This window comes from Pseudorca crassidens, chromosome 2 (genome assembly GCF_039906515.1).
Source record: "Pseudorca crassidens isolate mPseCra1 chromosome 2, mPseCra1.hap1, whole genome shotgun sequence".
NCBI lineage: Eukaryota > Metazoa > Chordata > Mammalia > Artiodactyla > Delphinidae > Pseudorca > Pseudorca crassidens.
Genome location: NC_090297.1, coordinates 130,030,223 through 130,055,436, shown reverse-complemented (window position 1 = coordinate 130,055,436; position 25,214 = coordinate 130,030,223). Strand labels below are relative to the sequence as shown.

At 36.3% G+C, this 25,214-nt stretch overlaps 1 protein-coding gene across 11 annotated transcripts in view; it reads right to left on the bottom strand.

The window, feature by feature from the left end:
• RABGAP1L (RAB GTPase activating protein 1 like) overlaps positions 1–25,214 on the bottom strand; it is a 687,421-nt gene that overhangs the window by 76,768 nt on the left and 585,439 nt on the right. For 2 of the 11 annotated variants that reach the window (XM_067728706.1, XM_067728710.1), the window contains exon 2: positions 12,457–13,198. The exons of 7 other annotated variants lie outside the window; for them this stretch is intronic. In XM_067728706.1, the coding sequence (XP_067584807.1) occupies positions 12,457–12,567 (111 nt within the window). In that variant the 5' untranslated portion in view covers positions 12,568–13,198. Of the gene's footprint in view, positions 1–12,456; positions 13,199–14,365; positions 14,516–25,214 lie in introns of those variants that run through there. 2 more of the 11 variants (XM_067728707.1, XM_067728702.1) reach the window with 2 other exon arrangements.

Genomic DNA, 25,214 nt, shown 5'->3' with positions numbered 1-25,214 from the left:
AAAACCTTTCATGACCAACTCCCATTCTTTTCCTACTTCCTGGCCTTCCTCTCATATGCTAGCCAGATGGAACAAGATGAAATCTCTAGACGTGCTACCTTTTTCTCAGTCCTGTGGTGCTTCTGAAAGTGTTCTTCCCTCTACCTGGAACATCCTTCCTCTCCACGTGACCACGTGAAAATTTTCTACTTTTTTTCTTTAGAATGTTTCTCATAAGTTTCCACCCTTAAATGGGCACAGAAATACATTGCTGGTGGGTGAAATGATACATCTTTTAAGGAGAGCAATTTAGCCCTATATATCAAAATTACAAATATACATACCCTTCAACCTAGCAATTCCACTCCTAGGAACTGAACCTATAGATATTCTCACACTTTTGTGAAATGACATAAAAAAGATTATTTGCAGCACCATTGTTTGTAACAGCAAAATACTGGGAACAACTCTACATACACATATATTGGGAGTTGGTTAAACATATTACAAAAATAGTGAAATACTATGTGGCTATCAAATAAATAAGGAATCCTTGATGTACTGACATAGAAGAATCTCTAACACATATTGTTACATGAGAAAAGCAAAGGAAAATAATGGGACACCAAAAGTTCTGTAAAAAGGGAGGGGAAGAATACACACAAATTTGCTTGTATTTGCATAAAATATTTCTGGAAGGATACTTCTGAATAATAAGAACTTCACTGGGACAACACGAACAACTTCACTGGATACCATTTTATACTTACTGAAATTTTAAACCATGTGAATGTGCTACTTATTCAAAAGGTAAAACTGTAAAAGTTTAAAAATCAAAATGCTAAAAAAAGTGTTCACATCTTTTGATAGTATCTCTGTTTCCCATACTCTCCTCCATCATCTCCTTCATTCATTCATTAGAATATTGGACTGCAGATATTTTGTGCCAGGTGCTGTGGTAGGTAGAGAGGGGAAATAAAAACAACCTGCAAGGACACTGAACCTCAAGGTACAACTCAGAAAAGCAGGTAGAATATCTCATTTCAGTGAGTGCCCAGGGTGGGGGATGTGACAGGCACACAAAAGGAGAGGCAGGGATCTAACCCATCTCTAACAGTGCTCACATCAATGCTTCATAATAACTGTTTACATGGCTGTCTCCCAAACTAGATTGTTATTTCTTGGAAGGTACCTTAAAGGTTAACACAGTGCATTGCACATAGGAGTTATGCATGTTAAATGAGCCACTGAATAAGCCATAACCGAAATAAGCAATGCATTATTTTTTAACAGTTAAGAACTAATATTTAAGTACTCAGCTAGACTCTAACCTAATTCTACAATCAATTTTATAAGAATTTAGTATAAAAGTCTGAGGATAAAAAGATTTTAAAAATAACTTTCCCTATCTTATGTGTACAGATATTTAAGAATGCATCCAATTGTCACAAACATATTATCCACTGCAGACCATGATTACACTTATGCAGTGCTTCATTTTTTCCCCTCCAATACTATCAATTAAATATGTACAGAGAGCATACAATGCACCAGGTACAATGCTGGGCTGCAGATACAATGGTAAAAAAAAAAAAAAAGACATAGCCTTCTCATGGAGGTTACGTGTTAATGAGAGACTAATCAAATAATCGCACAAGTTTCACAAGTATTTTTCTATATACTCAAGAAGACAAAAACTGACAGGCATGGTCAAAGTTCTCCTAGGTGGCCATAAGGAAAGGAAAAGTTACCTTCATGTCTCATAAAATATAAGTTAAATGTTATTTTAGGGAATTATGGAGAGAATTCAGTGTCCTTGAGCTTGAATGGAAAAAATATCTTTATTTTCCTGAACCTCTGAAATTTATCAGCTTTTTTTTTTTTTTTTTGTGGTACGCGGGCCTCTCACTGTTGTGGCCTCTCCCGTTGCGGAGCACAGGCTCCGGACACGCAGGCTCAGCGGCCATGGCTCGCGGGCCCAGCCGCTCCACGGCATGTGGGATCTTCCCGGACTGGGGCACAAACCCGCGTCCCCTGCATCGGCAGGCAGACTCTCAACCACTGCGTCACCAGGGAAGCCCTATCAGCTCTTTTAAATCATGAATGTAGGCAACAATCCACTGCAGTATTTGTGATTCTGTCATCAACAGACCTTACAGATATTTTCATTCACATTGCAGTAATTGCATATATCTCAAAATACTATCTATATTTATGACTTTTTTAGAATTATAGTAGTTATTCTACTAGCTACCATATCTTGTCATTTAATGTGTTAATAAAAAAAAGCACATACTACTGTATCATAAATCGGATTTTGGGGGGTAGGGAGTGGGCAAAATGGGTGAAGGTGGTCCAAAGACATAAACTTCCAGTTATAAAATAAATAAGTCCTGGGAATAAAATAAATCCTGGGGTTGACACATTAACTTTAGTTAATAATACTCTATTGTATATTTGAAAGTTGTTAAAAGAGTAGATCTTAAAAGTTCTCATCACAAAGAAATAAACTATGTGCAGTTAACTAGACTTATTTTGATCATTTTGCAATATATACATATGTAGAGCTATTACGTTGTACACCTGAAACCAATATAATGTTATATCTCAATGTTCAAAAATCTTATTCTTCTCTATTTTGATACCTATATTTCAATATAATTGGTTTCCTTTAATTTAGTGTATTTTATGCATTTAAAAAGTTTTCTGATAAGGGGTCCATAGACTTAACCAAACTGCAAAAGGAGACAGTGACCACAAAACTGCTAAGAATCCCTGAGCTATAAAGGTTGGAATAACAATGCCAACAATTCCATGGTTGGCACACAAGGAATCTCACTGGAGAAAAGAGATTTCTGTTTTTAATCATTTTTGGGAGGGACAGGAAAGAAGAGTACTGATCCACTTAAAAGTTCCAAGAAAAATGAAAAAGGGTAATAGAGTGTTTGCTAAGCTTAAATTTCAATCAGGTTTTACTGTATTTTCAATGTGTATATGTCATTTTCTGATGACAAATCTGTGGATATACAGCTTTGGTGAATATAAACTATGTATGCTGTTGAGAAACACAGTGTTTATATATTTTAGATAGCTAACCTAACCATGACGATCACATAAAAAGTCAATTATTATACATGTGGTGGATGATTGTTCAGCAAATATTTGTTTTCCTCTCTTCCAACCTGTAAGATGGGGTATACTTTCCTGACCCACTATGTTGGAAGTGGCCTTTTGACTTGCTTTGGCCAATGGAACATGGACAAAAATCAAAGTGTGCTAGCTCTAAGCCTAGGCCTTTAAGAGCCATCAAATGTTCCTAATGACCGGGCTTCCCTGGTGGCGCAGTGGTTGAGAGTCTGCCTGCTGATGCAGGGGACACAGGTTCATGCCCCAGTCCGGGAAAATCCCACATGCCGTGGAGCGGCTGGGCCCGTGAGCCATGGCCGCTGAGCATGCGCGTCAGGAGCCTGTGCTCCGCAGCGGGAGAGGCCACAACAGTGAGAGGCCCGCGTACCGCAAAAAAAAAAAAAAAAAAAAAAAAATGTTCCTAATGACCACTCTAGGAACTTCTAAACTCTGTCATGAAAAGAGCACACTCCAGATAGCCTGCTGATCTCAGAAGAGTGAGAGGTGTGGAACAACAGATCTAACCAAACCTGGGTCCTGAGCCGAGTAAGCTCAGCCATGCCCAAGTATGCCCAGCCATGTTCTGCCAAACGTTGCCACCCAAAGACTCATAAGGCAAAAGATACATGCCTATTATTATCTGCCACCACCAAGATTTATGGCCGTTTGCTACGCAGCAATATCTAAGAATATATGATAAATAATACTCTTTAAAAACCTCGACTAACTAATGCTCTCTGTTCTATCAAAGAAGTCTGATATTCTGGGCGTGTTGAACTCCTGTGGCTACTAGGCTGTTCCCACAACTGAATTTATGCTTAAAAAAGAGTTAACTGAACTGATTCCCAAACATGTTTATGATCATAATAAAATGAATGTGAAAAGAAACTGAGCTGCTATTTCTATAAAAACTAAGTTGAGCTATTTGGAAAGGCAACAAAGATGACTGGTTAAATACAAAAGTCACTGTCACATTAAATGGTGGCAATGCCACCATCGAAGAGGTAAAAATAGTTATAAAAAAACTGTAAAGTTTGCTTTAGATTGCTTTATGAGTTTATTAATTTATTGCCCCTCTTCAGGAAACTGAAATGACAAAGCATTATGTATTTCAGAACTCCTATTCAAAGGCATCAAAGGCCCTATAACAAAATTGATAATATGTATTTATGTTTTAAATTAAAATAAATGTTTATGTGAGTTAGTATGTACTATTTTGAATGCTTCACCTAAACTAACATTTTCTGTTAACCAACCAACTACAGGCCTGGCTGTGTCAGATAAGAGGGTTTCCTCAATATTTCAGCCTGTTAGAAATTCTATTGTGGGCATTACAATAATCAGAGCAACGGTGTTATTTTTGCTTGTTTTGTTGCAAATCCCGTTCATAAGCCAGCCTGTAGTCCTTGCATTGAATTTGAATGCCACAATTTGATTTCATATTGAGCTTGAGCACTGTGGTGAGTTGTTGTTTTCTTTTTCCTGAAAAGATCTTTGCCTCATGTTTATTTTTTTCTTTGGTCTTGAAAAACTCTTTCTTGATTTTGACAACTGGATCATTTCATTTTTTCCAGATGAATAATCACAGGGCAGCGTAAATAAGAATTAAAACTAGCCTATGCATGAATCTACTGATGGATTTCCGTGAACATTTTGCTTTGGGTTCTAGCAGTGTCCTAAAAAAAATTTTTTTTTAAACATCTTTATTGGAGTATAATTGCTTTACAATGGTGTGTTAGTTTCTGTGGTGAGTTTTTGATGTAATACTGGCTTCTCTGATAATTTAATCATCATTTAAAATTTCTGTTACCAAGTCTAAAATCTGATTCATTAGACATGAATACAGGCCATGATATAAGGAATAAAACCTCAATCCCTTCTTCTGACTTACAAAGCCCTACATCATAACCTGACCCCCAACTCCTCCCCCAGCCTCATTTCTTACCACTGTCTACCCCTGGCACATGGTGCTCCAACCACACTGATCCTACTGTTTTGCTAGTATATCAAGCTCTGTACCACTTTGGGGCCTTTCTCTCAGAGATTTCCTCTGCCTGAGCTACTCTTTTTTCCTTATTTTCCCTTGGATGTCATTCAGATCTCAAATGACACCAGTGAGGTACTCACTGATTACCCAACATAAAGCCTCCAATTAAAGACTTTAATTACATCACTCCATTTTAAGTCTCTGCATAACACTTATCACTGGCTGATAAGTGATATCATTAGCTAATATTCATGTCTTACCTCTCCTCCAAATAGTATAAGATTCACAATTGACACAGGTCTTTCTTCCTCACACCTAGATTCCCAGGACCAAAAATACAGCATAGCACATAGGAGCAGATCAATGAATATTTTGGATTAATTACTAAACCGAATGCAAATATGGGTGCTAAAACAAACAAAAAACTAGAATAAGATTTTTCAGTCACTGTAGACAAGCTATGATTTTATAAAACAAAAATTTTACATATTATATGTTTCATGTCAACTGCTCCTGTAACACCTTCTGAAAAAAATATTTTGAATTGACTCACAAATCAACCCCACCCCCAGAATCAAGTATAGAAAGATTATTTCTCAACATCTGAAACAAGATTAAATGCAGAAGAGTTCTAATTATCATAGAAGCTGGTTTAATAATTTCATATTTAATAGCAAAACAACCTAAATGATCTTTAGATAGTGAATTTATAAAGTCTTGCTAAATGTTAATCTTTTATTTCATGATTTTGTAAAGGAAGAATCAGTTCGGAATTATATCAGCTTATATACATATACCTCTTACTATGTGTTGGGTATTCATAAGTGCTTTAAGGTATTAACTGACTTAATCCTGTAAGGCGCTTCTAACATGCTTCCAATTTCACAGATGAGAAAAATGAAACTCAGAGAGGTCAAGTAACCTGCCCAAAGTAAATGAGCTAGTTGGAGGTGAGGTGGGATTTGACCCAGATAGTTTGGCTCCAGGGTCTGTGCTCCTGGGCTCCACTCTATACTATGTCACCTCCCTTAACACTCAGATTTTTCCCTGAAGAATCTACGGTTGTGATTCAGGGGTAGCAACTGAACTCTGCAAATGACAGAACTATAAATCTGAATGCTGTACGGCAGCCATATTCAGCCATGGGATTGAAGAAGCAGAGAACTTGGGGAAAGAGATAAAGTAGATGCAAAGAGAGAAGTTAATTAGATGGCATGAGATATGGAAAATGTTTGCCAGCATCAGTCTAGTACCAGCTCTGCTGAACTCCTGCCCTTGTGTTTAAAGGAACACAACCTGGTGCCCACATGATAAATTCCCTTCCTTGTTTAAGAGAGCTCAAGATTTTATTACTTGCAACCATAAGAACCTTAACTCATATCAAAACTAATAAACCACATGAGGGACGATTTGGCTTCCTGTGCTAAACTGAAGTTGATGAAATACTACCAAAATATGTTCACTTCAATAATAATGAGAATGTAAAATATTCAGATAATAACAGTTTTTAAAAATATGGATGAGTCAATTGGTGTTATGCTTTATTTTAATCAATATTTTTGTATATGCAGTGAAGATTTAGAAATAACTACTGATTTCATTGTTTTCTCTGTCTCTGGCACAAGGAATTGCTCTGAATTTTTTTTTTTTAATTTGGCATGCTAGATGAAATCTATGTGCCAACCCAATAAGAAGGAAGTAATTTCAGAAAGCTTACCCTCATCTCCCAGTTATACAACAGAGAAACTGGAGCTCCCTGAAGAGCTCCCTTCCTTTACCGCACAGTGCTGCTATTTTGGTATCTGTCCATTAAGAACATATATCCAGTGCTAATAGAGTATAAACATGTGTTAGTCTGGGTAAACAGTTTTTGTTAATGGACAAACCACTGAACAACCAAGTCTCTTACAGTGATGCTGTGACCTAGAATTTCAAGATGTGGAACATAATAAAGCCAAAATGGGCCATCTTTTCTCCATTACATGCTTGATATCCAACTTTCCCATTCAAGCTGACACAACAACAGTCTTGCCAATTTCATAAGGTGGAAAGCTTACAGTAATTTTCAACTTGTCTCAATCATTTACTCTTCTTGTATAGATCAGCTGCTTGCTTCTTCCTAAGGAATACTACTGTACCTATCCACTGCAAGAACTAAACATCATGTGTGGACTAATTTCTTTATTCACACTGCTACTGTCAAAGTGTCAAGCAGTCCAGACTCCTGTCAACTCAATTTTTAAAGGGCATTACAGCAGGTAATGCTCTTTAAAAATTTTTTTCCGCACGCGATGCGGCCCCCATCAGTCCACTACTGCCTATTACTGCAATAATTGATATATCTACTCAGCAGATGGTTCGGCCCATATAAATCCCTCTTATTAATTCCACATTGCATTCTCACCATCCTGAGGCTCAAACCTAAGATCCTCTACACCCCCAACCCAACGTCGCCAACCCCAGGGCTGTGGACCGGTATCGGTCCGCAGCCTGTTAGGAACCGGGCCGCACAGCAGGAGGTGAGCGGCGGGCGAAGAGGGAAGCTTCACCTGCGGCTCCCCATCGCTCGCGCACCGCCTGCACCACTGAACCGCCACCCAGCCCCCAACCCCTTCCCCGTGGAAAAACTGTCTTCCCTGAAACCGGTCCCTGGGGCCAAAAAGGTTGGGGACCACTGCTCTACACCATCTTCACGGCAAAAGGCTTCAAGTTTCCTGTAGGACTGATATCCTGATAGTGATTCCCTAGTCAAACAAAGCAATTAGCCAGGGTTACCCAACTAGTCCATTTTGTCCATCCCACCCCCTGCCTTCTCCCACATCCCTGTGATACCTCATCTACTCACCCACTCTTTCCTTTAGGCCTTCTCCAAACAGTGACAAGGGAAGGCAGTAAGTAAGAGCTTTCACTGTGCTAAATACAAGCGCTCTCATTTTAATGCTTGAAGTAATCTAGTGATGTAATGCTACTATATCCCTCATTTTTCAGATGAGGAAACTGAATCTTAGAGAAATGAAGTAATTTACCAGTAAGTAACAGATGTAAAATTTGAACTGAGGACTGTAACTTTAAAGCCTCTGAAATAGTTAACTTCTTGGCCTCTGCACAATCTGTTCGCCCTGCTCAGAAAGGTCCTACTACTCTCTACTCACTGGCAACACCTGATCAGCCTTCACAGCCTCACTCAATTGCTTCCACCCCCTTTGGAATTCTGCCTCCACACTGTTCAATCAGTGGTAATTATTCTCCACTTCGTTCTACCCTAAAAGAGTAAATATCAGCCCCATAAATACTGATTTTGCTTCTCTTTTATTTTATCGTGAGGTCTTTGGGGGAAGGGGTATTGTATTTATACCCAGCATGTGCAATAACCCAAAAATGTTTGTAATATTACATACTGGCCTCTACTAACATACATTGGAAAGCAGTATTCCCTTCATAACCACTTTATAGATTAAAAAGTTGAAATAATTCAGTAGAAAATAAATTAACATGAAATATTCAAGCTCGACAGAGTATGCATTGGTTATTAGGCTTTTCACTGTTTAAACATTAAATTGAATATTCTGAATTTAAATACACATTCAAAGCCTTCTTTTGGAATGCATAATAACTGTAACAGGTGTGATCTTTTCCCTTTATTTATACTAGTCAGATATAAAAATAATTAGAAGTGGTGGAGGTGGTAGAGAGGAATGCTGGCCATTCCACTAGGAGACAGAAGGTCCTGACAGGAAAACTTCAGAGACTCCCTCCTTCACTTATTATTCCTTGTGTGAGCACTTGTGCTAAGGGAAGGATTGTGGGGAGGGGTACAGTTTTGTCTCACAATGCAAGAGTTAACAACCAAAGCCTGTGAATGACCAAAGAAAAAATAATCTGTTGGATTTAAGGAAAGGCAAGAATGCTGCATCCAATGAGGCAGCTTTATCAATGCTCGAGTCATTTTGATTAAACCGGATTTTCACCTTACATACCAACTTATTCATGTTGTAATTTAAAAGTTGTTAACTTCTGCTAGTGGTGACTCTAGGCCTTTGTTTAGTTTATCTTAGCAAATACAGCACTGATCCACGTAATCTTATGTTGTGTGTGTGGATGATAAGAGAAATTATGCTTGATTTTCTTATCCTTTTTCTTATCTGTCATTTACGAAAAGGACCTCTGTAAAGGGATCTGTGATTTTCCTGAAATATCATTCATTTTTAAAGGATCAATAGGATATAGCCATATTTTTCAAAGTGTGAATCAAGACATTTCTGAAATTAATGGTTGCTCACAACTAGCCTTTAAACAATTAAATATAACAAAGCAGAAGAAAAAACTTGAATACATCACCTGGTTTAGTCAAATTTTCTTTTAGTCCTGTGTATACAGTGTCTTATATTTTTCACTATATGTCTCCATCAAAAATATCAGAAAGGGCTTCCCTGGTGGCACAGTGGTTAAGAATCTGCCTGCCAATGCAGGGGACATGGGTTTGTGCCCTGGCCCGGGAAGTTCCCACATGTCACGGAGCAACTAAGCCTGTGTGCCACAACTACTGAGCCTGCGCTCTAGAGCTCACCTGCCACAACTACTGAAGCCCAAGCGCCTAGAGCCCGTGCTCCACAACGAGAAACCACTGCAATGAGAAGCCCGCACACCTGAACGAACAGTAGCCCCTGCTCACCGCAACCTGAGAAAGCCCGCACGCAGCAACAAAGACCCAATGCAGCCAAAAATAAAAATAAAAAATAAATTTATAAAAAAAAAAGTCAGAAAGCCACAGAGCTACTTATGAACATGAAAAGATTCAGTGTCCACACCAAAAACACTGTACTTACTGGTATTCTACCATTTAAGGAATCAAGATAACTCTTATTATGAAACAAAGTCCAATTACAGAAAGATATTTAATTAATTCTGTACTAAGAAAGTTTCTAAATACCCTTGCAATAGTCAACCTAAACCCAGGGGATTTTATATGTTAGCAAGAATATAATTTGCTTCACAGTGCAGTAATAAATCATATTGAGAAGCAATATGATTTTATTTTATACTATAGAAAATCTGAGTATTTATCTCTTTCATACAATTTAAAGGGTTCATCTCAAAGCAAAAAATTCAATATGGAATCAAAAGCAAATGATAAATATTTTATCTTACCACAATTTTAGTATAACTTTCCCAGATAAACTAAAACCAAATACCACCTCCAAAAGATGTTACCAGTAAATAAACTATTTAAAATTTCAAATCTGATAAAGAAAACTCAGTATCTCCAGAAAGTTCTGCAATTAAATTTAACACCCGAACGTCTATACTATTTAAAAGTTTGGTGTACAGAGCAGTATTTTGTGTCCTTATCACACCTCTGAGACTCCACATTAGGGACCAAATTTCATATCAAATAAACTCCAGGGCTAAATCCCCTTTGGGGGAGCTAGAATTGCATCAAGGCGTAACATATATCAATATGTAGAATATGGAAGAATGTTCCCTGGTAAGCATATTAATACTCATTCATTCATTCATTCATTTTTTCTCTTCCTGTCTCCTGTAGATGTGTGAGCACACAACCTGCACACCCCACAACGTCTTTTATTTATTGAGCACATGACGCTCTCCATGACCCGGTCACTGCCTACCTCTTCAACCTCCTCTGTCCTCTACACTGTGTCACTTTACATCTCCCTGTTTTTGTTTCTTCTCCCCTCTGGCCTGGAAAATTCCTATAAGGTTTTGAAGACTCAGCTCAGACCCCTTAAGAAGATCTTGATAGGACCATCAGAAAAAAGTGAAATAGAATTCTGAATTCTTTCATTAAGTTTTCATGATGGAATATTGCAAAATTAATGGCTAAAATGAAGTTTAAAGATTATCCACAACTGTGAACTAACCTATCCTGACTTGGTATATATAGTAATATTTATGGTTAACTAAGAATTGGCAATAATCTCCATATAATATATATAATTATAAAAATAGAAATTATACTAAATAGGAAAAGAATGCAATAGGCTGGATATTTCTTTATTAATGAACACTTACAGAAGTATATTATGGTTTTGTATTTGTTTTGTTTTTGTTTTTTTTTTGTCCAGCTGATTCTTTTAAACTGCAGCTATACAACATCTACAAAAGGAGAGAGTGTAATGAATCCCTGTGTACTCACCTTCTGTTTCAACAATTATCAACACATATTCATTTAGTTCACCCACATCACCAACCCCTCTACTGGATCATTTTGAATCTTTGCAGACATTAACTATCCCTACCTATCTTAATCATCATCATTAACTATATCCATAAATCTCTCTAAATCATCACTTTAAACATAATCAAAATATTACTGCATACACAAAAATTGAATAATTCTCCTAATATCACTAAATACCTAATTAGTGGTCAAATTTTCCCTATTATCTTATAAATTTTTTTATGGTGTGTTCAAATCAGCATTGAAACAATGTCAGTACACTGCATCAGGCTGATATAACCCTTAAGTCTTTTTAAATCAACCTATGAGTTCCCCCTCACCCTTTTTTTTATCATTACAATATATTTTTGGAAGAAATTGCCATATTATGTTTAAGGTTCCCATGTCTTAAAATAGAGAATTAGGATTTCATACTAGTAAGATAATCATTACCATATACTTGTTCATTCTGTTGCTTGTGATGAGTGCTACTGAATATAATGAATAAGACGTTACTACAACAATAGTTAGGAAACTTTGTTAAAAGGTATGGATCAATGGCCATTATAAGGATGACATCTACAGAGAAGAAATAACAAACACTCGCAAGGACTTTGTTTTTCTATTATGCCAGGACATACAATCTAAGACTCTTGGAGAATGGTTAAAAAAAAAATTTATAAATCCCAACTAAGATTATACTCATAATAGTTCTTAGTAATAATGTAAAGACTCTGAAAGTTATTTGATTTTTAGATAGTTCAATTCTTAATGTCTATGTTATGGCCCACTGGTAAAAATGCTCCACACCAGAAAGACTGAATTATACGTGTGTATATGTAGGTGGTCTTCCCCAAACAATCATACACATACATACAAGGCAAACATGTGGGACAAATTTATGTTCGGCACTATAAAACTCCTCTCAACCTCACTACATAAGAAAGCATTAACCTAAGTGTTACTCCTAGGACACTTTTAAATGTACTGTTAAGGTATAATACTGTTTAGTTATGTAAATAAATCCTTGAAAACCTGTAGACCTTTTTGTAGCTGCAACAATGCTAACAGCAATACTTCTATTTTAATTCCCAGGAAGTTATGCCTCAATTGCTACAGGAGTATAACTATCATATTAGAAAAGAAAAAAGAGCCCCAGAGTAGTGTGCAAGGCCCCACCTACCATAGACCTGGGCTTGCTGATGGCCACCAGACTAGTGAGGAAGTCTTCATCGTGCAGCTGGCTGAAAACATGGGCGTCATAGGCTACCATAATGGAGATTTCTTCCATCATCTTGCCAGCTGGCCTTTCCACAGCAGCAGCTGCTGCCCCAGCTACAGACCAGACTATCCAAGGGAAAATCCTATGGCAGCTCAGTGCCAATGCACACACCCACCTGAGTTTGAGGGGGTGAAGTGTCAAAATTCCAGAAGGAGAAAAGAAAAGTAGCTGCTATCATAGGCTTGTCTAGCAATTCATCCCCAGTAGAAAACTGAGAGAGGTCTCTTATCTATGGAGGAAGTATACACTATAAACACCTTCTGCATTCTTAACAGAGCAGCTGGGAAAATTCAGTTTTTGGAAATCTTCTTTAGACTTCAAAAAGAGAAATAAAAGTCTCCTGTGTGGAAATATCCAATAGCAAAAATGCAAAAACAAAAACCAAAAAACACAAAAGTTGATTTATTGTTATGTTCTTGATAAATAGAAATTTTTTTAGTTTATCTTCTTACTTCTGTATTATATCAAGATTCTTCTTCTTGGAGGAGAAGTGGATTTTCTTACTGCTTATTTTTTCACATTCATAGAAAATAGATGGCAGCCTTTAGATGTTCAGAATTTATAGAATTCTTGGTGCAGTTAAAAATTATCTCCTGAAGTACGAAAAAAAAATAAAAGGGTTCTTTTTTCCCTCTGAGTATTTCTGTTAAGAAAAAAAGTACCAAAATATAAAAATGAAACAGGGACTGCAATATCAGTGAATAACCATTTCCTCTTCTCCCACTTAAAAAAACATGACTATTTTAAACAGAATTCTTGATATTGAGAGCTTAGCTTTTTGTTATTCTGAAAGCAACACAAGGTTCTCATTTCTAAACTGATTATTTTTCTCTCATAGATAGTTGTTCTCTTGGTCCCTATTTTTAAGTTTAGAGGTTTCTTTTAATTACCCAAATCAGCAGACAGTAATGAACTATTGGTGCCTTAGCCACCAGAAGCGTTTTTTTTAAAGTACAGCTGGAGACCGTAAATGAACCTCAATGTGCCCCGATGAAAAATGTGAAAGCTGCCCATAATTATCATTACAAGGTTGCCTAAATCACCAGGAAATATAATGTATGCTAATTTCCATGGGAAAAGTATTAAGCAAATAAAAAAGGGGGGGAGGACAGATAAAGCTCCTCCAAAAGTTGTCTTTCCAGTATTTCTAATTAAGCTATTATCTTCTCTGCTTTTTATAGATTATGACACTGCAGTACCAAGAGAAATATTATTTATTAGAATTAGAAATCAGTTTGGCAATGTTGGTCTACAATCAAATACAGATACTGTTTGGAACTCTTAGTCCTAATTACTAATAGCAGTATTACATTGTCTAAGTCTGCTTTTCAGAAAACAAAACTTGGAATGAAATTTATAGTGTCTATTTTTCCTTGTTTTTCTAAAATATTTCCACCTAGATGAACATGATTACTTAAATAGTACCTGGTTCCATTTAAATGTGATTGGAAGAGTTTTGCAATACTATAGCATTCTAGATTACAAACGCGCGCACACACACACACATACACGGAAGGGGGAAAACACCTTATTGCTAGGAAACAGAAGCAAGACTAATAGGCTTATTTAAACAGAAAATGCAATACTTTAAATAAATCCTCAAGATTAAAACAGCTTCAAACTGAGTTTGACCCTTGTTGGAGCTGGTAAAGCATTTTCACTTCATTTTTCCCTACAATGCAGCTCTGCCTTTTAAGCATTATTTTCCTTAAAAATTCTTCCAGCACATTCATCTTAACGCTGACTAACCAGGTAAAAATTAAATGGTCGTCAGGAGACAAGGTATTATAAAGCGTCAGGCAGTTCATACCTTTTCAATTCCTTTTTATCTTTTCAGAAGTACTTTAAAGGATACTGTGAATCTCTTCGTGCATTCACTAGCACCAGAAGGTTTCCGATTTATCTTGCAGGACCATTTTCTAGCTGTGAAAGCAATTCCTCTGACTTTCATATTTTCCTTTGCTCCAGTGACTCAGTGCTTCCACAATGCTATCTGACTCAGGTGCACTGACAAAGACACCTGTTGTGGAAGGTAAAGAAACTACTTCCCATAATGCCTTATTCCCTGCTGGCAACCACCCAGGGGCAAACAAGAATTATAACCACATTTGAGCAGTTGCCTATGCACCCTGGGAGAGCACTTTCGGTGTAACAATAGGTAATCATCTTGGTTAAGAACACTTGTAACCAAGAAAATAAAAAAGGCCAGGGAAAACAATAATAGTTTTAGGTGCTGTGTGTTAAACTCATAAAATTTCTAAGGCATCAGGGATATAAGAGTGCAAAACACTTTTAGAAACATAAAGGCTGTAAAGACAGTTTTAAAATTACAATAACAAAAGCTAACAATTTCAAATAATTAAGTCCTTTGAGAATTCCACACAGGTTCTTAGGTAAACAATTAGGTACCTTTAAAATGCTTCTGATTTATTACCTTCAAAAGACTCTTCTAATTAGCCACAGTGCCTTAGAATTATTAACAACATTTCACGCCTAAATCCAAGAGGTCCTCTCTCATAGCCACAGTGCATATGTTTTCTAGAGCAAGGACTCCTCTAAGTTTGATGGGCATCCTTCATTTTCTGTCACCCTTAAATGTTTCTCCATACTTCAGAGTCTGGGAAGCAAAAATTCAAATGTTCCTTTTGTCATACAGTTAAATGTATATTTGTGGTCCCCACAAAAAGCATACTTTTTGCAAACCAATGATCTATCTAAAAAATTGTTTTTGTGTTCTCTTTTCCTAAAGATATTTTCTCCAGTGTCAGAAATAACAGCTATCGTACCCTCCCAAACTTCAGGAGTCATTGTACACAGCCATGTTTACATAGAGTACTTCACTCCCTTGCAAGACATCTTTCTTACTCTTTTGCCTTTTCCCCGGTGAACTGAGACCCACTTATCTCCCCGGATGGTTTCCACCTGAGCTTCTGCCCTCCTCGACTTCACACTGTGCAGCTCCACTGAAAAAAGGCGTGGGGGTGGGGGGAATTACCTGAGATCAAGGAGTGAAGTGCCGACAACACCAGTTGCTGCTAAAATTTACCAGGAGAGGATTGGGTATCAAACAGGCAGCAGAAAACAAGGCACTCGTGGTAACCAACAGAGGGGCTCCAGTTCCAGCAGGAACCATCTAGCTGTCTGTCCCAGGGCAAGTCATTTAACCTCCCGAGGTTTCAGTTTCCTCATGGTCATGTAAATTGAGAGGGATGGAATATATCGGAGGTTTTCACGTGTGCTCAGTTTGCTCAGAAAGAGTCAAAAGCAGTGTGTCCTATTTCCCTCCACTAAATAGGCTTATTGGGGGATTTGAAGGTGAAAATACCTTTTTAATCTCTATCAGAATAAAAAACAAAGGGGAACAGTAATCCCAGATGTTAAGAAAGTGCCCCCAGGGTTGCTATAATGTGTCCCAACAAATGCAGTCTGCTTTGTACCCTAATTTGGATTTTCTAACATCAACTCTTCTGCTTTTAAAAGAGGGTTTGGTGACAGTTGCTACACTTTTTATTAGCTACTCTTTACAGTCTTTCTATTCAGAAGCCAAACTGCCTACAAATTAATTTTCACAAGCCTCTCTAGATTTCATTAAGATAAAAAGAACAAATTAACAAATATCTCCAAATATTTTTAAATGCTGTTTTAAAATTTTTACACAGATTTTACTCTGTTAGCTGATTTGTTCCCAACAGCCATTCTTCTAGGATTATTACTATTTAACAAAAACATACCTGGGTCATACTAAATGAGCATGAGTCTAATAAACCATTCCTGGCCTTCAGAGAACATCTATTCTCAAGTATCAAATTTAGAAAGAGCCAAAACAAAAATCAAGAGAAGCCTGAAGAAGATGTGAACTTTTTTCAATTTCTGTGTTCTCCCCAAATGCAGCAAAGCAATGTAGTTTAATTATGGGAGTAGTATTCTTTTTATCCACCGTCAAAGTAGCAAATACATTAAAAAATGATCACACATCATTAAAAAATTATCTCACCTCACAAGACTGGCTGTAAGGACCCTTTTTCCCATGCCTCAGGTTCTACTTGTTGAACATTCTCATCACAACAGCCATAAAATCAGGATAAGACAAAAAGGAAGACAAAACCACTAGGACAGAAATATGGCCTAGAGGGCAGAAAGGTCTTCTATGTCCCCCACATGTACCGGCAAAGCCCTGTAGAGACTGTTCTTCGTTCCCCAGTGGTCTTTGTCTAATCATTCAGGAACATCTTTATAGATTCAATTAACATATAATAGATTCAGTTCAATATAAATATTCATGAGGTATACCTGACTCAATTTTAACGGACTGTCACAAAATGTTCATGGTATTGACATAAAGAACTCTAAGAAAGACAAAATTCTACAATTACTTTCTTAATCACAGGAAAACAATATTCCAAGTAGGTTTCTCTTTACACTTAGGAGTGTACATTACAGAACCCAAGTGCTCTAAGTGGCGGAACAAAAGATAAAATGAGAGAGAAACCACTGAAGTATCAACAGAAGAAAGATTTTCAGAATACTTTGGATTTCAGAATAGTCCAGTAACATGCTGCGTTTTTACAAAGGAAAAAGAACATGAAGTAAAAGATAAATAAGTGAAATCTTAGTTCTCTTTAAAATCATGCAAAGGTAAATAAAGAAAACCATTATTCTCGCGTCAAATTCCAACCATTCAGCTCATTATCTTTGCTATCTTTGCTAGTAATTGCTAGGCAAATTCAAAACCTCAGAAAACACATATTCTTTTAAAAAAAAAAAAAAATCCCCAGAGTTAAACTAAGAAAACAAAAACCAGTGGGACATAAATACTTGCTTAACAGTTACACTGGGTATCTTACTTCCTCATTTGCATCTCACTACAAAGAATGAGGGTGAGGTACATTCCAGACTATGAAAGAGTAGCTGCAACTCTTTAACAAGTCAGCTTTCTACCTCTTTTGTAACTCTGAAATCCACAGCCAACTATTAAAAACAAGACAATAGGTCCAACATGGAGTCACTTATGCTAAGCCCCATGTCACCAAAGACTTTGTTACAGTTTCCACTCTCCCAGAAATGAAATCTTAAACCAGGAGTCACCTCATCAGCACTAGTTAGGTAATCTGCCTGATAGACCCCTGCTATCCCCTAAAGGAAAGTAATCTTGTGATAACCAACCCACTTTTTTGCTTCATGTAACTTTCTTGTTCCTGCTTCCTTCTGCCTATAAAAGCCTTTCATTTTGTACGGCTCCTTGGAGCTCCTTTCTATCTGCTAGATTGGCTGCCGCCCTTTCATGAATTGTTGAATAAAGCCAATGAGATCTTTAAAATTTACTCAGTTGAATTTTGTTTTTTAGCACAACGCATTCACTTAAATTTTACCTAACCAAAAATAAGCATTGCAAGTGCTCCTAAGCATTCCCTGATATTTGCTATCACCCCAAGCGAGGATGGTTTCAAACACATCTAAGAATATGAGTAATGCTTCAGCTTGTCTCATTTTGAGCAGAATATACAACTGAATTGTAATTGCAAATAACTTTACCTTAATTTCTAAAGCATTTGAATAACTTTTTAAAGTTTTACTGACCACTAAATCAAACCATTCCACATGGAATATGTTTCAAATTCCTTTTGCACAAGGTCAGAAGGTAGGTTTAGAGAACAACAAAGTGTTAACTCGTTTTCATTCAAGTGTTCATTTGTCTCAAGTTCTTCCTGTAGGGCTGGTGACCCAACCTGGATAACTCTTCCAAATGGGCCCTCAGCTCCCTGTAGTATGTCATATACAGAAGCTTGCAGTGGTGGACCTGGCTAAAATCCTGCAGTTAAAACTGGAAGAATTTAATGGTATGTGAATTATATCAATTAAAATTAAAACAGAAGCATTTACTAAATGCATGCAATATGCATGAGGAGGGCTTATAAATGTGTAATATAGTAACATATAATCTAGTTATAATAATGACTAATATATACTAAAAATTCTTCTATAATAATAATGCAGCTAGTATTTAGTAAGTACTCACTATGTCCTAGACATAGAATCTCATTTAATCTTTGCATAAGTCAATGAGCTAGGTACTATAAATATCCTTGCTTTATAGACGAAGTAACTAAAGTGTGGAGAAGTTTAGTGATTTGACTCCATTCTCACAGCTAGAAATGGAACTGACAGGATTCAAAAACAAGCCTGTCTGGCTGCAAAGTGCGTGCCCTTCATGACTAAAGGAAGATAAGCGAAGTAAGCAAACATGTACGGAGAATCAGCCCTGTGCCAGACACCACTGCTTCTCCCACGCTGGGATCTCCTTGACACTCACACACTTAAGGTTACACAATACAATACACCATGTCTGTCAAGTCATATTAGGATTGTAATAGAATTAAGTCCTTCTGCAGACAGGAAAGTCTTCATGGAAAAAATGGATTGGATTTTCATAAGCAAAGTGAAGTAAGTTTTTTAGAGAGAAAATAAAATTAGCCTGGCCAGAGTGGTGAATTTATGTTAGGTAGAGTAGGAGGTACAGTTTCAAAGGCAGATTTGAATCAGCCTGTGGTAGGTTTCCAATCTCAGGTCAACAAATTTGGAATATAAGGTATGTAGGCCAAGGGCAGTCCTTGAAGACTACAGGGTTTCTGCCTTTCTAGCCTCCACTTTTTATCATTAGAGAAAGTATAGCATAATGGTTAACACATGGGCTCCAGGGTTCAAAATACCCTGGCTTGATACAATGCTCTGACACATACTAGCTGTTTGACCATGAACAAGTTCCATAAGCTGTCTCACCCTTGGTCTTCTCATCCATAAATGAGAAAATGATAACAGTGCTGATATTATGAGGAATAAGGTAATGCACATAAAAGCCCTTAGTAAGGTGCCAGGCTCTATAAAGTATTTGATCAGTGATAGTTGCTGTTATTATCAACATTAATAAAAATGATGGAGAGTTCCCTGGTAGTCTAGTGGTTAGGATTCGGGGCTTTCATTGCTCTGGCCTGGGTTCAATCCCTGGTCAGGGAACTGAGATCCTGCAAGCTGTACGGCACAGTGAAAAAAAAAAAAAAGAAAGAAAAAAGATGACTGGAGCGGTAAGATCATCTGCCAAAAACTGAGAAGATAGAATATAACCTTTAGAAACGAGGTGGGGGTCTCTTCTCAGTACATAAGAACACAGTCAATGCCTCCATTTTCTATTTTCTTGTCCAATTAACAAAAATCCTGAAGGGAGAAATAAAAGGTGTCACACAACTCCAATCCTGTACCAGTTTTCCCTACACAACGAATCTTTCTAGATGTTGCTTTGTTTAAGAGCAATTTGGTAATTTACACAAGTCCTTCTGTCAGTAACAACTGAGGCAGGTCAGAGGAGGTAAAAGGTTGATAATGGGGTGGGAGGGGATCTCTTACAGTCTAGCTTCCCTCTCCAGTTTCCTGACTACAATGCAAACAGAGCCTAATCAATTACCTCTTATTAAATTGAGCAATTGTGACAAGAACAGGGAACAAAGAGAGCATTTGTTGTATAACGATATTCATCGGTTATAACCTGATCAAGAAAACACTGTTACTATGGGCTATCATGTGGAAATACATAATCCTTCTTTCTAACTGTATTATAAAAAGATTTTCCAGTGTTCATTTGGATCTTAGAGTCAAAAGAAATATCCTATGCAATAGTTTAGAGTAACAGCTTATCCAGAAGCTTAGAACTGACCAATAAACCTGTAATCTACTTCGGTTCAAAGATATCAACTGAATTTGATTAGGGGTGAAGACGGAAGGAGGGGAAAAAACCCACAAATTTAACAGTTATTGTGCTGAGGGGAGCTTTAACTACATTGTATCTCTTTTTAGATTTTGCAACAATACTGTGAAGCTGGTTTTATTATCCCCATTTTACAGAAGAGGAAACCACTGCCCTAAGTTTATTTGAGATCACACCACTAGTAAATCAGAGACATGATTAAAACCGAAATACGTTATTACAAAAGCTCTGGGGTTTTTTGTTTTTTCTCCACCTACAACAAGTTCTGCATAACATGAATTCAAGAGAGAAGAAAAAAAAATTCAATTTGGAGATCCTGAAATAGAAACTTTAAAATTTCTAAAGCGGGACTCTGTATTTCTCTTCTCTTAGTATTTTGTTTTTCATATTATATCATTATATATTGAAAATATGTACTAAAAACTCATTGCATCTGATAATATTATTTATTAGGCATTTGCAAATACAAAGAAAAAGAAAAGACTGGAGGCAAACTACTGACAAGTGCAATGCACACATTAACAGTCTGTTACAACAGAAAATACCATGTGGACTGAGGCAGCATTCTTTGAACTGTCAATGGTGGCTTTCATGATGCTAAAAATTGGCTTTTTCTTTGCGTTAAGGGCAATAGTAAATTGCTTAAAATTGGCTAATAGTAAAATAATAAAAAGTATTAACTTTTTAACAGCAGTGGCAATGCCCAAAGCATTCTAATTTTATTCATTTTGATAAGTTTATTTTTTATGTTCAATCTAAAATTTTTTCCCAAAAAGTGATCATTTCAGGTTTAGAATTGTTATGTGTCATTATAGAGAACATCTCTCTAATATCATGAGGATCATAAAAATAGCTAAAATCCGTATGCTTTAATTCCTCTTCAAATTAAGCAGGAAGTTAAGAGATAATATTAGTGCCTGCATAGATGACCAAAGATTTTATTTTCAGTAAGAAATTCTAATATGATAACCACCTTTAGGCATAAGGACATATGTATTCTGCAAAACATCTTTCTTATTTTAAATGTCCATTTGAGATCTAAGTAATGCTGCAAATGTTTAGGTGAAAAAGGCCTATTTACTAGTTAACCAGATACATAAAGAATCAAAGGCAAAACAAGCAGCTGTCAATTTCTAGAATTTCTGGCTATGCATTCCTTATTATGTTGTCCTTATTATCCTGTACTAAAATTTTCAATGTGTTCTTAAATATAAATTTTAAATGTTCAAAAATGCTATGAAACTGTTATTTTATATTAAACTTAGCATGCATTTAGGGAGAATTTTAATTATGCAATGTAATATGAGATTATGACTTATAATACTAAAATGACCAACATTTAAATATTATTGAAATAATGGTGAAACAAATTGCTTTAGCTGAGATTATATGTTTCTATACTAGCAAATCTGAATAAATGGTCAGACTGTAAAACCAAATACAAATATGTATTAAATATTAGTGCTTGGGGAGAATTTAAATTTATGTAAATAGTGTCTTTTGCGTCTCCTAATGGCCAACTAGTTCTTTGTCACTTCACTACTTGTATCTCTCTTTCAAAGAGTGCAAAAATAGGGAAAGAAGGACAATCTCTAATTTGTGACTCTAATTGGTAGATGTTATTTCTAATCATCTATGTCAAATAGGCTATGGGAATAAGTTAAAATTAAGAGCTAAAATAAATAAAAGTTTCAGTTTATGAAAATTTCAGTCATCAAATGTTCTAGCCATACTTTCAATTTTCTATTCCCATGTATAAGGAGAACTGCCTAAAATAATTACAGGAAAACTGGCTCATAAGCCTGGCTAAATAAACTTAATATTAAGCAGAGTTCTGGTATTAAACTTTATAAAGGATAAAAGAAATTGCCCATTATCTACCTTGCAAACACAGAATTGAAGCATTAATAAGTGGCTGCTTTTATTAACTATTTTATTTACCATTAACAGTCTTGTGAATTTTTTTTTTTCTTTTCCCCTGGAAAAACTGAACAGTAAGCTGGTCTTGAAGCTAACATGTTAATGTTCAAAGAATTTTTTAAACTTCAACCATAACATTATTTTGTCTTCTCTCCATTCTTCTCCCCATTATCTATTTCCCTTTCTCTGTCTCTCTCTCTCATACATACCTCTCTTAAAAGATTATTTTTTGTCCTAAACTATTTGACTCTTTGGCACATACTGTATTTATATCAGATAGTTCATTATACTAAGTATTCATTTTTACATACATCTTTAAACTTAACTCCAGTTATTCTGCACTGTTCTCTTTATACAAGGGTTGACAATATGAGATGTGAACACAGTATATACGGTTTTACAGATTATAGTTTATTAATGGGTCCTACATTAGCCAATTATAGGTGAATTACTCTATTATTTATAGCTATTGCAGCTTTCAGTAATTAACTATTATTTTTTAAAAAAAACACTATTTTACATTAGGATAATATTTTACTAAATATATTCCATTAAAAAAAAAAGCACCTCCGACATGTGGAGAGGATAACTAACCATTATGCAAGATGATATTCCAGGAGTTATTTCCTGTGAAAGAAAATAAGCTATAAATTTGGCCAAAGCCTGCAAGATAGTGGCCATTTTGTAAAGGAGTTTCATTCCAAGACTAAAGTTCTCCTGAAAGCACATGCAATTTGTTTTTAATGCAGATGGCCTTGGCACTATTAATATAAGTTGCCTGTGCTCTTTTTATTAATATTTTTGTAGAAGTGGTCTTTAACTTTTCAACACCACAGAATACAAAAGGAGCCCCAGGGCAGTTGAACAGAGCAGAGTGAAGCAAACAGGTCTCAAATTTGGATAACACTAAAGCTCTATATGCCAGAGTGGGAAGACTTAAACTTCTGACAAGCGAACATGCCAAGGCTAAGTGACAGGAGTCTGATAGGAGACTGCAATGAGATAGCACCACTTCCCACCCCTAGCCCTTATCTCAGATGACTCTTCTGAGATACTTCTGGGTCAAAAAACCAAAAATAAAACCATTATGGGTAATATCAACCACTTCAATTGAATCTCTAAGTATTTCCCTCTCTTAAAACCTTAATGTATTTCTTCCTTAAAAAATTAGCCTCTTAGGCATTAAAAAGCAATATTGTAGAATTCTGTATCCAATGAATTAGAAAACATTTCTTTAGTCAGCATTATCACTGATAGGGTATTCTGTTAGAAAAGAATAACTAAAGCAAATGACAAACACAGAGCAATGTTAAGAGGCTGATGGGAGAAAAGAGACATTCATGTTAAACATACTATGTGTTTTGTTTCTGGTACAAAATATGTAGCATATGTAAATTAACCAAAAAAATTAAAAGGCAGAACTTGAAAGAAATTCAAAGTGAAACAAACTTCCTCTTGATTTTAATGGTCAATAAAGAAATACATAAATTTAAAATAAATAAGTCCTCTAAGGCTTTACTAGATATAGGCTTATTAGTTATTTTGGCGGTTGCTAAGCAACATTCTCTTCTGTAGGGCTAACACATGTGAAATTAGCAGGTTGTCAGAAAAAGATAAATTGAACGCAAAATCAGGGAACAGCATTTGAAAAGCAAAAAGGAAAATGCGTTAACCAGCTAATAAGGTGGTAAGAGAGGTTTAGTGATTTTTGCAATAATGGTTAAGCATTTTGTTTTCCACTGGCACCAAATGAGATGGTACTTCAGCACATTGGTATTTCAACTTTATTGAAATGGTGATGATTATACTCACCTTTACACTCGACAGCCTAATTATTTTGAATATCTCAAATTAAATCAGATCAGGATATACTCCAATTACTACTACTAATAGTGATCTCTATAAATCTCTTTGTCTAACAGTATTTTCTTCAAATCCCCAGTTTCAGGATATGTCATAAGCCTGGTTTACACTTTATCTTAGTAAAGCTATGGCTTCATGATGTTGCTTAAACTACTAGATCCCTGAAAATTTTGTTCTTTAATGTCAGCATTTTGGAATAATCTTTTTTACATCTTACTACAGCAACTCAGTGAGTAAAAAGGAATGCTATTTAATCTATTAGGTATAATAATGGAAACTTTTTTAAAAAGGAAAAATGCAAATAACCAAAGGGAAAATTACTGTAGAATTTCAACTGTTGTTGGGAAAGGAAAGATAGTAAGTAGAATTCCAGTTCTATCATTTTGAGGATTCAAGGGAAATTCCCCACCCTACCCTTGCACTTCTCTCCCTCCTCATTTTTATATTATGTTGCAAATTGTGTAAATGCTGTAGGGTTGCAACTATCAATCCCATTATTCACAGAATCAATTCCTCCCTGAGTTTTCTTAAAGTCCCGTTGAACAAACCTTGATGCAGAGTCTAGTGAGGGTCAACTTTAACAAATGAGTCAACAAAAAGAACCTACAAATGTGATGAATATCTACACGGAGGAGAAGGAAGTGCCTTGTGCCTCAGTTGTAAACATGGCTTGTATTAGTTCTGCAACCAAAACACCATGTGAGCTTAGACAGGCAGCTTCTTATTTTATTTTAAAACAACAGCATTGGGGCTTCCCTGGTGGCGCAGTGGTTGAGAGTCCGCCTGCCGATGCAAGGGACATGGGTTCGTGCCCCGGTCTGGGAAGATCCCACATGCTGCAGAGCGGCTGGGCCCATGAGCCATGGCCACTGAGCCTACGCGTCCGGAGCCTGTGCTCCGCAACGGGAAAGGCCACAACAGTCAGAGGCCCGCGTACCACCAAAAAAAAAAAAAAAAACAGCATTGGACTAGATGATTGGTCGAGTCCACTTTAGCTTTACAGTCCATGATTCCATTTTGAAGCAAACTATTATACAAGAATTGTTATCTATGAAAGAATTACTCAGTCCTTAAACCTGCTCAGATGGGACAATTAATACCAATTAGTAGGATCTTTTAA